At 38.4% G+C, this 18,496-nt stretch overlaps 1 protein-coding gene across 12 annotated transcripts in view; it reads left to right on the forward strand.

The window, feature by feature from the left end:
- The window catches only part of FOXP2 (forkhead box P2), a 476,937-nt gene that overhangs the window by 360,902 nt on the left and 97,539 nt on the right, over positions 1 to 18,496 (forward strand). For all 12 annotated transcript variants that reach the window (XM_069764830.1, XM_069764826.1, XM_069764821.1 and 9 more), the window contains exons 11-15: positions 7,258 to 7,459; positions 7,702 to 7,778; positions 7,911 to 8,012; positions 10,414 to 10,535; positions 15,591 to 15,660. In XM_069764830.1, coding sequence (XP_069620931.1) covers positions 7,258 to 7,459; positions 7,702 to 7,778; positions 7,911 to 8,012; positions 10,414 to 10,535; positions 15,591 to 15,660 — 573 coding nt within the window. The remainder of the gene's footprint in view (positions 1 to 7,257; positions 7,460 to 7,701; positions 7,779 to 7,910; positions 8,013 to 10,413; positions 10,536 to 15,590; positions 15,661 to 18,496) is intronic.

The following is an 18,496-nucleotide window of genomic DNA, read 5'->3' on the forward strand; positions in this document are numbered from 1 at the left end:
CAAGACTGGATTGTGAAGTGGTCAGACACAGCCATAGGATAGAGCCTGGAGGACTGGACTATAGTGTGGCCAGACAAAACCATGAGTCAGAGCCGAAGACTAAACTGTAGTATTATAATAATAATAATAATAATAATCTTTATTTATATAGCGCCAACATATTCCGCAGCGCTTTACAGTTTAACAGTTTCAAACACAAAAGTCATAAGTAACAACGTTAACAATACAATAATTAAAGCAAAATAAGACGACCCTGCTCGTGAGAGCTTACAATCTATAATGAGGTGGGGGAAATGCAAAGTACAGGTGTGTATTTACAGTGATGTATTTACAATCATGGTCCAGCCATCTTCAGGGGTTGGGGAATAGATGGGTATAGTGAATGGGCAACACACACACACACAAACATAAAATGACTTTGATTAGTGAACGTGATAGGCCGCTCTGAACAAATGTGTTTTGAGCGAGCGCCTAAAACAAGTATGTATGTATAGTCAAACAAGATGTAGTCAGATCCAAGAGCAGAGTATTGGAAGATGGTTGGATGAGCAGTGGGTCACAGAGTGCTGAACTGAAGTCAAATCAGGCTGAAGCAATGATCCGAGGCAAGAGGAACAACCGGAGAAGAAGTGGACATAACTAAAAAAACAAAAATGAAAAAGAGGAGCATTTGCGAACTCAAGGAACAGGTCAGATGTCAAAACCAGGAACATGGCAGTTAAGGGGTGAGACAAAGGGCATGAACCAGAAAGAGGCCCAGTTACAAACAAGAATTATCAAGGAATTGGAGTTCAGGAACTGGGAATCAAAGTGAAGAAGTAGATAGATAGATAGATAGATAGATAGATAGATAGATAGATAGATAGATAGATAGATAGATAGATAGACATTATTTTTCTGGCACCAAAATGTTGTATTTGAGATAGGTTATTAACATAACCCCACTTTCTTGTACACCTTATTTGGAGTGCTGCCTGCCTATAGTGGACCGCAGGTCAGTGTCCTGGGGCTTGCACCCAAAATTTCACTGTTATTTTCATTAATATCTTCACCCTTCTTTACATGTCCTGCAATTGGGTGGGGCTCTAAGTCCTCAAACCCCTACTGATTACTTAAATACTCTGAAGCCTGGTATTCAACTGAAATAAGTGCTGGGCACCTGCATGAGTACTCACAAAGCAGTACATGGGCTCAATAGAAAGTCTGTGAACCAGTACTGCTGTCCATACTCTTAAACAGGAGAGTAGCGCTTATGCCTAATAAGTTTTAGAATGGTTTGTTTTTTTTGGAGGAGCAATTGGTTTCAGGATATGGATGGTAGGGTAAATATATATATTAAAATTATAACATTTAATGTAGTGTTATAGCATTGTTGTACATATTTTCCATTTATTTCTTGAATAAATGGAAAAATTAGATGACTAAAAAACACATATTGTCCTTAGTTCAATTCCAACATTTAGTGATATGCTAATTTGCTACATTCTTGTGTATACATAGCAGATAATCACAATGTAATGGTCAGGGAACCAGTTGTAAATGATGAGCCGATGATTACTTGCTGTAATTCTGAATACATAGTAGATGTCGATGGCTATTCTTTCAAGTTGGACTTTTAACCCATCCCTCCTCTTAAATGATGAAGTTAAGAGTGGTGTTGCTATTCCCTACTGCAGCCTAGTATTTCATTTGAATAAAATGAATTTTCTCATAGCTTCCTATAGCACAATGAAGATAATCACAAGATGGAATAATTGTCTCATAAATCCATCAGGAATCTGCAGCTTGTTCTTTTCCAATTAATTATTCAATCAGTGAATTTTTTAAAACTCCAGCAGCATGGTTACATCTACACTAATAAAGAATTTTCAGCCTATAATCCAAAACAGAACCTGAATGAATAATGTAATTGAAGTATTACATTACATAAACCACACATGAAAGAATTGCTAATTGTGTTTGATGGTGAGCAATTAATACAGAATCTTAGATGAATGCTTTAAAACGAAACCACAGTTTAAAGATCCCATGAAACAGGCATGCCTCAATACTGCATAGAAACACAGAAGTTGGAAAAGGGCAATACAAAAAATCTAAATATTTTACACAGCACAAAAAGGCCTTAAAATTGATATGATAGTCCAGATTTATGATCTTGTGTGTGCCGTCTCAGTTGAGACAGCCCACACATTTGATAAATATTAATAGGATGAATTTATTACCGGGGAGAAATGAGCTCTGTTGGTTCATCACTGCCCCCTTAACAGCTATCAGTACATGAACACAAGGTGCAACCGCACTATTATATGACCCCATTTACTCTCTGAATGGTACTTCATTAAACGGTACCTTTTGGCCATGCTATGGATGGATGAAAATCAAAGTTATCAAGGCTGCAAGTCCTGAATAATGAGTTTCACCCAACCTTGAATATATTCAGATGAGCTAAGGTGGTTAAGTGTTCATCTTAGTTTTTACATGCTTTCCTTTACTTAATAATGCATTCTTCTTTATCAGTTCATGATTGCATGCCTACAAACATGTTATGCTTGTTATGGCCGGCTGCTAAAATAACTTGGCGGAACATTGTAAACATATTCATTTGCATACATATAGAAATTTAAATTCCCACAGCTTATTTTGAACATATTTGTCTGACATATTTCTGCCTTTAATCTTTTTATTGTAATGTGAATAGTGGGAAGCAGGAGTCCACATTCTTGTCTGATATTCCCATATAAATTGATACAAGACTTGTAAAGCAATGTAAATAATATATATATATCGCTATGCTCTCATTCAGTCTGCAGCTTAAGGGAGTCCATGAAACGTGTTTTAAAAATAAGTAGCAAATTATGCAGTGTCCTCGCTCAGCAGACTTTATTTTTGGCTGATAGTACAGGGGTGGGCAATCAAGGAAGAAAAGTTGACAGGTCTTGGAGAATTGTAGACTTGGAAATTAAGGCAGTCTCTTAAAGTGCAGCTCAATAATATGTAGTACAATGTGCACACTTAGCTGTGCTTCACATCATGCTTAGGGTAAAAAAGTCTATTTTTATCAAGAATATGGTAAGCACTTACCTAAAAAATCATTACGTTTTTTTTAATATGCACAGGTAGAATAGCCAGTAAAAGGCTAGGTCCGCATTCCCCGTGTACGTGGCATTACGTGGCTAGAAAGTTCCTTACAATTTTGAAATGATTTTAAGATGGAAATAATACAATGGTCTGGTACATGTGTTCCAATAAGAGAGTGTAATTGAATAATACCATTTAAATTTTACCAAATGTACATTTTTGATGGTGACCTATCATACAGTTAGGTCCATATATATTTGGACAGAGACAATATTTTTCTAATTTTGGTTATAGACATTACCACAATTAATTTTAAACAGAACAATTCAGATGCAGTTGAAGTTCAGACTTTCAGCTTTCATTTGAGGGTATCCACATTAAAACTGGATGAAGGGTTTAGGAGTTTCAGCTCCTTAACATGTGCCACCCTGTTTTTAAAGGGACCAAAAGTAATTGGACAATTGACTCCAAGGCTATTTCATGGACAGGTGTGGGCAATCCCTTCGTTATGTCATTCTGAAATAAACAGATAAAAGGCCTGGAGTTGATTTGAGGTGTGGTGCTTGCATTTGGAAGGTTTTGCTGTGAAGTAAACATGTGGTCAAAGGAGCTCTCCATGCAGGTGAAACAAGCCATCCTTAAGCTGCGAAAACAGAAAAAAACCCATCCGAGAAATTGCTGCAATATTAGGCGTGGCAAAATCTACAGTTTGGTACATCCTGAGAAAGAAAGAAAGCACTGGTGAACTCATCAATGCAAAAAGACCTGGGCGCCCACAGAAGACAACAGTGGTGGATGATCGCAGAATAATCTCCATGGTGAAGAGAAACCCCTTCACAACAGCCAGACAAGTGAACAACACTCTCCAGGAGGTCGGCGTATCAATATCCAAATCTACCATAAAGAGAAGACTGCATAAATGTAAATACAGAGGGTTCACTGCACGGTGCAAGCAACTCATAAGCATCAACAATATGAAGGCTAGACTGGACTTTGCTAAAAAAAAATCTAAAAAGCCAGCACAGTTCTGGAAGAACATTCTTTGGACAGATGAAACCAACATCAACCTCTACTAGAATGATGGAAAGAGGAAAGTATGGCGAAGGCGTGGTACAGCTCATGATCCAAAGCATAGCACATCATCTGTAAAACACGGCGGAGGCAGTGTGATGGCTTGGGCATGCATGGCTGCCAGTGGCACTGGGTCACTAGTGTTTATTGATGATGTGACACAGGACAGAAGCAGCCGAATGAATTCTGAGGTATTCAGAGACATACTGTGTGTTCAGATCCAGCCAAATGCAGCCAAACTGATTGGTCGTCATTTCATACTACAGATGGACAATGACCCAAAACATAAAGCCAAAGCACCCAGAGTTTATTAAAGCAAAGAAGTGGAATGTTCTTGAATGGCCAAGTCAGTCACCTGATCTCAACCAAATTGAGCATGCATTTCACTTGTTAAAGACTAAACTTCAGACAGAAAGGTCCACGAACAAACAGCAACTGAAAACCACTGCAGTGAAGGCCTGGCAGAACATCAAAAAGGATGAAACACAGCATCTGGTGATGTCCATGAGTTCAACACTTCAGGCAGTCATTGCCAACAAAGGGTTTTCAACCCAAGTACTAAAAATGAGCATTTTATTTAAAATTATTGAATCTGTCCAATAACTTTTGGTCCCTTTAAAAACAGGGTGGCACATTTTAAGGAGCTGAAACTCCTAAACCCTTCATCGAATTTTAATGTGGATACCCTCAAATGAAAGCTGAAAGTCTGAACTTCAACTGCATCTGAATTGTTTTGTTTAAGACTCATTGTGGTAATGTCTATAACCAAAATTAGAAAAATGTTGTCTCTGTCCAAATATATATGGACCTAACTGTATTTAACCTAGTAACTGAGCAAAGTTTCCCTTAAATCATTCAATATCACAGGATACAAGTACTATTGGCACTGACTAGAACTAGAAATTACAAAGCTGCTTGGCCCAAAAGATTTTGACCTATTCAACCTGTAGCCCATTACTTGGCTCCGTAGTAGTAGACATTGAATTTGACTATTTACAGTACCACTCCAGCAATATTTATTGCACCCTCAATTAGCTATCATTCATGTACCTTTCATGTTTGCGTAAAGACATCACTGTCTTCTACCATATCCAGCGCTACTCTAGTCCTCTCCTTCATCTTGTGACAGGAATTGAGACCAGTCGGCTCACACAGGGTTTCTATGTGAAACAGAAGTCAATTTCTCAATTTAAGTCTACAAAAGTCTAAATGAGGCTGTCATAGACTTGCGTTAGGATAAGAACTAACGATCCACTGTGTGAGCTGGCAAGAAAGAGTTGCGGCCACATGATGCAGAAGAGGACCGGAGCAATGCTGTGAATGGGAAAAGACAGCAGTGGGTAAGTATTTTACTGCAGATACTGCACTTACAAAATAATGGAAAATGATAGCTAAAAATCTATAGTATGGTAAAGTAGTGTACAATAAAGAAAGAGTAAGAGAGAGTAGAAAAATCCCATATCAAAAAGAGATTGTAAAAATACTTTTCGAAATGTACAAAAAAATAGTTTTACGTAACAGTGCACATTTTATTCTTTTCCATTTTGCTGAGTATTGTTTTTTTTGTGTACCAGTGGTATATTTTTCCTACTTGGTGTTGTATGTTGACACATTGATATGCTTGTACTAAGTGTGCAGGTAGAATGTGCATTGTGTCCTGTCGTACTTTAGTTTGAAAGGGTCATGTACATGATATGAACAAGCGCATACAGTTAGTTCTCTAAATGTATGAAGCATAGCATTTAGCCATATCATCTCAGCCTTTTTATGTACGTAACAAAGAATTCCCATTTCACTCTGCCGGCTTTGAGTGGGAGCTGAATAACAGTTTGCGGTTTATTGGGAACAGATGCACTTGGGGATGCCTTCAGGGTGCCAGTCGTTATTATTAGACTGCTAATGTGCTTCTTCTGGCTGCTTCCCAAGAAAGAGGAACAATTAGCTGGCATATGTTAATTTTTGTTTCCCTAACAAATCTCTCCACTGACTAAATGTGTAAAACAAATCCACAAAGAAAGATCAATCAATGCTGTACACACCATTTCTCCCTATTAAAAATATGTTTGTCTCAGAAAGAATGTTTTGGATTTAAAAGGGCAGGTGTTGCTAAATTCCATACTGTCGCACAGATTTTTTTTTTATGCTCAGGTTGAAGGCTAATACATGGTGCAGGCAAATAATTATTACAAGCATGAAGCTAGATATTTTAACACTTGCACATGCTATGGAGAAGCGTAAAGGGTTAAGTAGGGCTATGACTCAAATTACCAGTACATTATGTCTGATGAATAGCATTGAAATTATAGTTGTAATCATTGCAAGTGTTTCACTACTACTAAGTTTTGCTAATTGGATGCTATTTATGGCCTGAGAGGTGTGGTAGAGGTGATGATTTTTTTTGTTATAATGAGGAATAGTGGTTCTCTATGGGCATAAATGGAGGGCATATATTAGAACAGATTGCATATATTCACACCTATTTTCCCTTCCTCTATTCTGACACCCACTTTCCAGGGTATATCAGCAATAAGTGACACTGTAATCACAAATTGAAAATGATCCTTCCAGAGGAATTGGCAAACTTGACATTTCATTATATTTGTTAACACATGCCACAAATGATTGTTAGTGAGGAAATACCATTTCCCTCTCCCCATCTCCAATCAGATTTAATTTGAAAAATTTCAGCCTCCCCCGGCTAATTTGCAATTAAGACAATTTTGTTTGAATATGTAGTAATGTCATTACCATTCCACCAAATTAGCAAGGAGACTAAAGGTCAGTGTATGATTTTCCAGCTGGTTGGAGCTTCTCATCTGAGATTTAGGACTATGAACAAACACTATGGGAGGGTTGGAATATGAACTTATTGAAGGTCTTTTTTTGTGTAAATTTTCTAGATTCTCAGATTAAATTATATTTTTCGCTACAAGAAACAGAATGACTCAGATACATAATAATCGTCCAGTGTCCTTGACTCTTTACATTTTGCAGCTAGTCTAATTATTTCTAATAAGTTCCTTCTCCTTATGCATTATATGCAGAGACTTTCTTATTCATTTGTTCTTGTCCTAGTGTACTAATTTGTCTCATTTATGTGTTTTTCAGCTTAATCTGGTGTCTAGTGTCACCATGTCTAAAAACATGTTAGACACATCCCCTCAGAGCTTACCTCAAACACCAACCACTCCCACTGCCCCCGTCACTCCGCTTACCCAGGGACCCTCCGTTATTACACCCGGCAGTGTACCCAATATTGGGGCCATTCGAAGAAGACATTCTGACAAATACAACATTCCTATGTCCTCAGGTAGCGTTATCATTGCTTTGTGGTAAATATAGATATATATATGAACTAATTCCATGTTATTCTTTACTGATTTCAGATTAAAATAATTGTGAAGTTATCACGTCTTTTGCCGACGTCAAGAAAGTGTTGCTCTATGAAAGTCTTAGCTCTTCCATAGATAATTTGTTGTATATGACACTATATACATTTGACCTTTTTATTATGCATTTTGACTAACAATTCTCAATCTTTAATCTTTGTAGAAATCGCCCCAAACTACGAGTTTTATAAAAATGCAGATGTCCGTCCTCCATTCACATATGCAACTCTCATAAGGCAGGTAGGTTTGAGGAAATTGAACTTTTATTAGATGAGCATGCATTAATAGCTCAAGACGTGACAGTGACACGATTGACATCTGGTCTAGTTAGTAAGTCTTTTTAATGTCACTATGCATCTTGTCTCATTTCAGGCTATCATGGAATCATCTGACAGGCAGTTAACACTTAATGAAATTTACAGCTGGTTTACACGGACGTTTGCTTACTTCAGGCGTAATGCAGCAACTTGGAAGGTAACTACTTTCAAGCGGCTATAGATGGCTCACACACTGCTTGCTGATAGCACAAGGACCATTTATTTCCATGACATAAGCAGATTAGTATCTGCGTCCCCTCTTTTTAACCTGCCTCTTGAATGGAATGAATTCTCTCTCTCAAAATGACAAGTGAAAGAATAATTTTGCCTCTGATATCGTTTTCTAATTTGGTGCAATTAATAGCAGAGGCTTGGCAGAGAAATGAGGGCCTGACACACTAATTACAGTGTGAGCACTCAATCATCAACACCTTTGTTAGTCGCACTATATTACTTTTTCTCTTGCATATTATTGGCTAATTAGTTTGAAAAATGTCTGTTTGCCTTGTGCAACAAATGGAAGCTGTAGGTTTTGTCTTGGTCGGTGCCTTTTGTACGCATCATAGCTCATCATACAGACCGAATGTGCCACGTAGTGAGGACCAAGGCTACTCAGCTGGAACTAAAAAGAAAGTAAAGTGAATATTATCCTGTCAGACCATAAATGCAGTTTATTTACTTAGACAAAAGGGTTCATCTATATCCCTGTCCAAACAACCTCATTGTCTGCTTCCTACCGGGTGCTAAAAAATGTTACTTGTGTGCATCTATTTCTGCTGGAGAGCAATGTCTGGGAAGATAAGGGTACTCAGAACAGCCTAAGTGAACTGTTTTATTTTCATTTCAAAAAGCAGTCAGAAACATCAATTAGCCACAAGCCATTTCATACAAAAGGGGAGAATGTTTGTAGCTGAGGAGAACAGAGGCGGCAAAGCACTCATCAGCATACTAAGAATTTTCAACTGTGAGATATGCTAAAGTGAATTAATTTGGATTTAAAATGCAAATGAATCTGGCAGGCGATTACAGATATATGGGTGTGAAAGGTTTAGAATGCTTTTCATTTACAGAATGTTTAGAAGTTATTAGCTGTTGTGTGCAGCGGCCAAATCATGCAATTGTTTTATTTACCGGCTGCTAACCGATAGAGTGCAAAATAACCCCACTAACGGGCCATAGAACCGACTTAACCACTCTTTCAATAGGTAATATTTATGTTGAAGATTTGCATTTTCTTTTGTTACTCATTAGAGATTGTACAGAATTTTCTGTCATTTGATTTACTGAAAGAAATTTAAAAAGAAATGAAAGGTGATTTAATATCTTAGCTCGGTCTCATCTCCACAGCTCGGGGATCCAGCAAAACTCATTCTGAACAGCTTATTAGTTCTAACTATATCGCATGCATAATAAAACTGCTCATTTGCTCATTAATATTAAAATTATCATATTCCGAGCCATGGGCATTAAGATCAATCAAATCCTTGGATTTCAGGTCAGATGCTAGATCTGCTTATGCTTTTTTTTTCCCTTTTTTTTTTTTTTTTTAAGAATTCTCCTCTCTTAAAGCAAGCCAGAAGCTTGTCTTTGTGCAAATAAAAAGAAATCTTTATCAAAATTACTTTGTTTTATATGCTGGAAATAAGAATTAGGTCATTACCGAATTGACTTGATGGTACACTGTAGAAGAATCCGAATAAAAAATATGTCAGATTAACAGTCGCCTTGCTCAAGCGTGTTTCAACTGTGTTTAACCCCTTCATCGTAGAACATTCATTCAGGCTGATGTTTCGCTCCATAAATGAGGATAAGAAACTAATGTGACACCAATATTAACTATTAACCTAAATACACCGATGTCCCAAGGTAAAAAGCAAATGCTATGAAGGGTAAAAAATAAATAAAAGAGGAAAAAAATGTAAAAGCCTTTTTTCTTTTTTTTTTTTACAAAAGTTAATATACATGTTAATAGATGCAGTGAAAGCATGGCTATAATGATTAGTCTGTATGGCTCACATATCATTCTGATGAACCAGTAGTCAGAAAACATTAAACTGTAACTAGAAAATGGCATCTAATAACACTGAATAAACAAACTCTGTCATTTCATTATTGTGGGATGAAAAGAATGCCTTTGAGCTTATTTGCATAAAGCTTTGTGCAAAATTAACACTTGTCACTGTAGCCTTTTTAGCATGTTAATACCTCAAGCAGGACTGGTTCCTTTGGACATTTCATCTGTCCCCAAGTGCTTGATCAGGGACAGAGCTGAGCTGACCTAATTGTTCTGGCATTTTCAAAGATACTGTAATTTGTACAGATATTGCAATTTAGACCGGCTCACTGAAAGGAAGGTTCTGACATAGCTATTATTAAAATAGCTTGAAAGGTTCATATAACAGAGTTCAAGTCTTTTTTTTTTTAAGGTCTGTTCATGTAATAGCAAAACTAAAATGTCTATTTTTAATTCACATCATCTCAATGAATAAACTATCTGCGGACTATTCCACTCATGAACTTTTCTTTTTTTTCTTCTTTCCATTATATATCTTTTTTAGAATGCTGTACGTCACAATCTCAGCTTGCACAAATGTTTTGTGCGAGTGGAAAACGTTAAAGGGGCAGTATGGACGGTAGATGAAGCGGAATATCAGAAAAGGAGGTCACAAAAGATCACTGGGTAGGTTTTCAAATACATTTGTGCCGGGTGATATGTGCCATAATGTAGCGATGAACTCAGGTGGGGGTTTCCACGTCGTGTAAATGAACAGTGGGCGCTGTACAACATGATCTAAAGATTAGCAATGACTTAATTGGTTAATGACAATAAATAGACTTTCTTCTGAGATGTAAGCATCGCTACAGACAGATCATTTCAGATTTTACTATCAAAAATACATTTTGGATTTTTTTTTCATTATTTAATACATCCACACTTACCAGAAGATTTAGTAACGGTAAAAAAACCTAAATAAATAGACCTTTTATTCGGGAGCATTCAAATGTTGCACTTTTGCTACGTTTTTGCTACAGAAAGAATGCAGCGTTTTACAGTGTCAGAAAATGTGAATATAAGCCTATGAGTATAGTTCTAAAATCTCATGCACATTCTGCTTATTTTTTCCTTGCAGATTTGAACATTCAAGCTATATTCCCATGACAAGTTTTTGGTGCATTTTTTACCTCAGTATTTTGGTCAGTATTTTACCTCAGTATTTGTAAGCTAAAACCAGGAGTGGGTGATAAACACAGAAGTGGTGACGTCTAGTGATGAGCGAGTGAACTCGTTGCTCGGGATTTCCTGAGCACTCTTGGGTGATCTCCGAGTATTTGTTAGTGTTCGGAGATTAAGTTTTCATCGCCTCAGCTGAAGGATTTACAGCTACTACCCAGCCTGAGTACATGTGGGGGTTGCCTGTTGCTAGGGATTCCACACATGTAATCAAGCTGTCTAGTAAATCATTCAGCTGCGGCGATGAAAACGTAATCTCCGAACACTAACATATACTCGGAGGCCACCCGGGGGTGCTAGGGAAAACCCGAGCAACGAGTACACTCGCTCATCACTAGTGACGTGTTTCTATTATACTTTTCCTCTGACTGTGCCACTCCTGGTTTTGGGTTACGAATACTGAGGTAAAAAACTGACCAAATGCTCAATATGTGCACGTGGCCTAACAGTTCCAGCAAAGTGGCTAACATTTTTAGAAATCCCATGTCCACTGTGCATGTTTCTTACTCTGCGAAAACTGACATGTGGTTTGTGTTTCAAATCCGCAGCATGTCAACTTCTCTTGTGGGTACGCTGAGATTTCTGTGCGGATTTTCCACATAGACTTGCATTAGATTCGGAAAATCCGCAGGTAAAAGCACTCATGCATTTTTAGTGCATTTCCTCAGCAGAAACATATCACATGTAGTCTGCACCTAAGTATATCAATAAAGTTTTTTCAATGCTAAATACCAGGAAGTATCAAAAACAATACAGCTTTATTTAAAGCATGACATAGCAAAAAAAGACAATAAAGGCGACGTAAAAAACGATAAGAAAAAAAAATGCAAGTAACCTAATTTAAATAATAGGTGCAGAAATGGTGCAAGAATTCTGAAGTGTCAAAAACTCATCATGGGAACGTAGCCTCAAAAGGTTTTTCAAATCTACAACATGTCAATTCACGCAGCATTTTTGAAGCAATTTAAAATATAAAAATGCATAAAAATGCTCTGCATGAATGTATTTTAGGCAGCATTTTTCTGCCAAAAGTCATAAAAACCTGCTGCAAATACTAAACATAAGCAGATACCCTTAGTGTAAAGCCAGACACACAGACTGTCACTTTGCATTCATTTGTCCACATAATATATATATATATTTTTTTACATTTATTTAACCCCAATATAATTTTCACGGCAAGAAAACATCTTTTCATTTGGATGGATAGGATAGGGTAAGGATATCTTCCTCTTTCTACTAATATTTAATGTTGCTTCCTTTATGCTCTAATACATCGGTTAATTATTTCATCTATTATATCCTTGGATTTGAAATCCTATGCACGTAGTAACATTTGTGTCTGTTGTCTCTTATACATTAAATGTACAGAGAATTTGATAGGGATTGTCGATATCTATGGCACAGAGATTTCAACTAAGACAGTGGGAGAATATGCATGTAGAGGCAAAAGTGTATAACTGCTTAGAGAACAAGAAGGCCAATCATCTTCTGAGCTCTAAGCAACATTTAAAGAGTTAAATAAGTTGGCTCTTGCAAATATTGTTGAGATGTCTCATGTCAGGTGCACTTTAAATAAGTACACCATGAAAGCTATTTTCTTTTCACCAAAGTACTGCTTTATTAAGTGCCATCTCCTCACGTCTATAGCTTGGCTATTGGCCTTAAAAATGATGAATTGTCTGTAGACATACAATGACTAATACAGCAGGCACATTGTCGTACCTGGCAAGGTTGCTGCATGTCTACTGTATGCAATGTACATTCTAACTATACTCAGATGTTAAAGGTATACACCTCATAAAGGTAAGCAATAGATCTGCTAAAACACATCCAGTACATACAAGTGCTACACTTCTATACAGCGTGTATGTGTCCTTAAACGATCCTTTACCCACTATTTAACAGATGTATTTTCCTTTAAAAGAGCTTTAGATATTTCAGTAGACCTAGCTACAATATTTGGTTTTGTTTTCCATAAAGCAGGCCAAATAAGGTGAAGTTCCCATGATGAGGTTTTGAAACTACGTATTTTCAGTGTGCAAAAAAGCGAAGCGCCTTACAGTTTCCAGCAAAGTGGATGGGATTTCTAGAAATCTCACGCCCACTGTGTTTTTTATATCTGCGTAAACTATGCTGCGTTGCGTTTTTTAAATCTGTGACATATCAATTTTTCTTGCAGTTATGCTGAGTTTCATGGACAGATTCTCCCATAGACTTGCATTAGATGCAGAAAATCTCCCCCAAAAAAGTGTGTGTTTTTAGTGAGTTTATGATATGGAAAAGCTTCTGAAACACATGTGATATGCATATGACTATATCAATAAAGTTTTGTCAGTGTCAAATAACAGGAAGTATCAAAAACAAACCAGCTTTATTTACAACATGACACGCCAAAATAACAGACAAAAAACTGCAATAAAAACGCATGTAGACTCACTGAAAAATGCAATGAAAAAATGCAAGTCACCTAATTAGCACGATAGGTGCATAAAATCTGCAGCATCAAAAACTCACCACCAAACTCATTGTGGAAACTTAGTGTTAGGTTTCCACAATAAGTTTTTGATTATGTAAATTTTCCCAACACAAAAAACGCAGCGTCTTAGAGTTCCCCAAAGTGGATCGGATTTGTAGCAATCTCATGCCCACTGTGCTTCTGTTACACTGCATAAACTAATCTGCGGTACATTTTTAAAATCCACACCATGTCCGTTTCTCTTGTGGGTACGCTGAGCTGTATGTGCGGATTTTCCTCATAGAATTAGGATTGTATCAATAAACTTTTGTCAAAGCCAAATACGACAAAGTTTCAAATGCAAAGCAGCTTTATTTATAACATGACATCCCAACAAGAGAGTAAAAAAGCGATAAAAATGCATGTAAAATAGCGCTTAAAAATGCAGCGAAAAACCACAAGTATATTAATTTACCCAATATGAGCAGAAATGCTACACATAATCTGCAACATCAAAAACTCACCAAATACTCATAATGGGAACGTAGCCTTAGATATATAAATACTCAAACCAGGCTTCTATAATAGGTGATAATCTATATATATAATCACCAATTGGGACTTCCGGCCGCTGTCCCTGAATCCCATACGGCACCGTAACAGTGTCACTTGCGTAGGCACAGTTCTAATTGCCAGTTTGGACTTCTGGACGCTGTCCCCGAATCCCATAAGGCACAGCGGCAGTGTCACTTGTGCAGGCACAGTTCTAATCGCCAGTTGGGACTTTCGCCACTGTCCTCGAATCCCATATGGCACCGTGGCAGTGTCACTTGCGCAGGCGCAGTTTGTGGCTATTCCCGCTATTTCCATGCATGCGTAGTAACAGCCACAACTGTGCGTTCTACCAGCTGTACCCGCACATACATGGTAATGATGCGGCTGTTACTGTGCCCGCGTGGGAAATAGTGGTGGCGGCTATGTTTTACTTGTGCAGTCGCAGTAACAACCTTACGGCCATGAACTGCGCCTGTGCAAGTGACAGATATACGTCACCGCTATTCCCAGTAACAGCCATTACTGCGCGGTGTACCCACACATGCTTACTTACGATTTTTAGTTACCTCACGCAGTACAAACTTTTCCACAGTCTCATACTGTGTATCAATTTTGTCTACTATCTGAGACACAGAAATACTGTCTAATACTGGTATGTACATAGTTCATACCACTGAGGCACTGCTTCTGGATTTGCCATTGTAACTGAAACAGTGCACAAGGGGTGAAAGAGGTCAAATGACCAAACACATACAATACAAAAATGGAGAGGGATGATATAGAAAAGATATGTTTTAAAGCACAAACGGTGTGAGGCATGTCCGCTGCTCCTGTCAGCACCACTAAACATACACAGAGGTTAATTTCACCTATTTCTAGTGTAAGTATAAAAAGCTGTAGCAGGTAGTATTGTACTGTACCTTAGATTGCTGCATCAGATATTGGTGCATAATTGCCTATACTATATATTTACATACATTTTATATGATCCCGGGAATGGTGTATTTTTATTATCTGCAATAAAGTAAAATTTCACAACAAATCTACTGTTACTGCCACTTCGGCTGCTACTACGAACATGAATACTATTACTACTGCCATTATTACTACTACTACCAATACTAACAATAATAAGAATAATCACTTTAGTACTTCGGATGGTACTGAAAATACAATGCTTACTGTTTATATATGAAAGAAGAAATAGTTATTTGAACTTACATACAGAGATGAATGACATATACTCTCTCTCTGCTCACAGTCTAAGTATTATTAATAGTAGTAAATAAATCAGTATTTAATTCTTCGAAATGGTCTTGGAGTAGAATTGTATATAGCTGAATACACAGGTTTATAAAGGACACTTGCAGAAGAAGGTTCAGTAAGTGTTAGGTCTCCTGTAATGCCAACCATGAGCTAGGCAAATATATAAGTCAATGACACATTTATTGTACTGTAAACTATGAATGGGCTGTTTTTTTGTTTTGCAGTAGTCCAACATTAGTAAAAAACATACCTACCAGCCTTGGCTATGGAGCAGCACTTAATGCAAGTTTACAGGTAAGACAATCAATTTGACTTTTATTAGTTTCTTACAAAATTGTATTTGCCTTATTGAAGATGTTTTTGCAGTACTGTTCAGTAGTTTCACCTGATTCAGTAGTGTAGCTCAGAAAGAGGAATCCACTCTGACTCTAATACTTCGTGCTTTTGATGTGAAGTGGCAAGAAGGACACCCTGTGGCAAGTCCTGGAACACTCGAATTTCCACAAAGTAAATGACTGCTGGTGTGACTCTTCCTCTGTGAATTAAACATTCTGGTTGTGGCAGTGCACCGCTCATGGATTGTACATACATTATTCTAAGTAATGTAGACAGATTAAAGATTTCTACAGTGAGAGGAACACTGCTTGTATTGAAATTGTCAGCGAGCTGCAAAACAGAATGTTTAAGTGAGCTAAACTGCACTAGTTATGTAACAGAAGACTCGTAGAAGACTTGAAGTGATTTTCTGAACTAGTCAATATATGTTAGATGACCTCCCATGTTACAATATCTTGTCTGAAATCTCATAGCAGACTGTAGAGCGAATGTTAACACTTTACCTGTCCCTGCCTCCTGCCTGCCACTACTCAGATACATTTTGGTAAATTAACCCCTTTCTGCCATTGGACGTAATATTCCGTCCATGTGGGGTGGGCCTTAATTCCCAAGGACGGAATATTACGTCCAGCGCGATCGGCCGCGCTCACGGGGGGAGCGCCGCCGATCGCGGCCGGGTGTCAGCTGCTTATCGCAGCTGACATCCGGCACTATGTGCCAGGAGCGGTCACGGACCGCCCCCGGCACATTAACCCCCGGCACACCGCGATCAAAGATGATCGCGATGTGCCGGCGGTGCAGGGAAGCATCGCGCAGGGAGGGGGCTCCCTGCGGGCTTCCCTGAGACCCCCGCAGCAACGCGATGTGATCGCGTTGCTCCGGGGGTCTCCTACCTCCCTCCCTGCAGTAAGTCCCGGATCCAAAATGGCCGCGGATCCGGGTCCTGCAGGGAGGGAGGTGGCTTACCAAGTGCCTGCTCAGAGCAGGCACTTGGTAACGCTGCACTGCTCTCAGACAGATCGGTGATCTGTCAGAGTGCTGTGCAAACTGGCAGATCACCGATCTGTATTGTCCCCCCCTGGGGCAAAGTAAAAAAGTAAAAAAAAAAATTTCCAAGTGTGTAAAAAAAAAAAAAAAAAAAAATCCTAAATAATGAAAAAAAAAAAAAATATTATTCCCATAAATACATTTCTTTATCTAAATAAAAAAAACAAAACAATAAAAGTGCACATATTTAGTATCTCCGCGTCCGTAACGACCCGACCTATAAAACTGGCCCACTAGTTAACCCCTTCAGTAAACACCGTAAGAAAAAAAAAAAAAAAAACGAGGCAAAAAACAACGCTTTATTATCATACCGCCAAACATAAAGTGGAATAACACGCGATCAAAAAGACGGATATAAATAACCATGGTACCGCTGAAAGCGTCATCTTGTCCCGCAAAAAACGAGCCACCATACAGCGACAACAGCAAAAAAATAAAAAAGTTATAGTCCTCAGAATAAAGCGATGCAAAAATAATTATTTTTTTCTATAAAATAGTTTTTATCGTATAAAAGCGCCAAAACATAAAAAAATGATATAAATGAGGTGTCGCTGTAATCGTACTGACCCGAAGAATAAAACTGCTTCATCAATTTTACCAAACGCGGAACGGTATAAACGCCTCCCCCAAAAGAAATTCATGAATAGCTGGTTTTTGGTCATTCTGCCTCACAAAAATCGGAATAAAAAGCGATCAAAAAATGTCACGTGCCCGAAAATGTTACCAATAAAAACGTCAACTCGTCCCGCAAAAAACAAGACCTCACATGACTCTGTGGACTCAAATATGGAAAAATTATAGCTCTCAAAATGTGGTAACGCAAAAAATATTTTTTGCAATAAAAAGCGTCTTTCAGTGTGTGACGGCTGCCAATCATAAAAATCCGCTAAAAAACCCGCTATAAAAGTAAATGAAAAAAATGTATTTATTTCCATTTTCCCATTAGGGTTAGGGCTAGGGTTAGGGTTAGGGCTAGGGTTAGGGTTAGGGCTAGGGCTAGGGCTAGGGCTAGGGTTAGGGCTAGGGCTAGGGTTAGGGCTAGGATTAGGGCTAGGGTTAGGGCTAGGGTTAGGGCTAGGGTTAGGGCTAGGGCTAGGGTTAGGGCTAGGGTTAGGGCTAGGGTTAGGGTTGGGACTAGGGTTAGGGCTAGGGCTAGGGTTAGGGTTGGGGCTAGGGTTAGGGCTAGGGTAAGGGCTAGGGTTAGGGTTAAGGCTACAGTTAGGGTTGGGGCTAAAGTTAGGGTTAGGGTTTGGATTACATTTGCGATTGGGATTAGGATTAGGGGTGTGTCTGGGTTAGAGGTGTGGTTAGGGTTACCGTTGGGATTAGGGTTAGGGGTGTGTTTGGATTAGGGTTTCAGTTATAATTGTGGTGTTTCCACTGTTTAGGCACATCAGGGGGATCTCCAAACGCGACATGGCGTCCGATCTCAATTCCATCCAATTCTGCATTGAAAAAGTAAAACAGTGCTCCTTCCCTTCCGAGCTCTCCCGTGTGCCCAAACAGGAGTTTACCCCAACATATGGGGTATCAGCGTACTCAGGACAAATTGGACAACAACTTTTGGGGTCCAATTTCTCCTGTTACCCTTGGGAAAATACAAAACTGGGGGCTAAAAAATAATTTTTGTGGGAAAAAAAGAGATTTTTTATTTTCACGGCTCTGCATTATAAACTGTAGTGCAACACTTGGGGGCTCAAAGTTCTCACAACACATCTAGATAAGTTCGTGGGGGGGTCTAGTTTCC

This window comes from Ranitomeya imitator, chromosome 4, assembly GCF_032444005.1.
Source record: "Ranitomeya imitator isolate aRanImi1 chromosome 4, aRanImi1.pri, whole genome shotgun sequence".
NCBI lineage: Eukaryota > Metazoa > Chordata > Amphibia > Anura > Dendrobatidae > Ranitomeya > Ranitomeya imitator.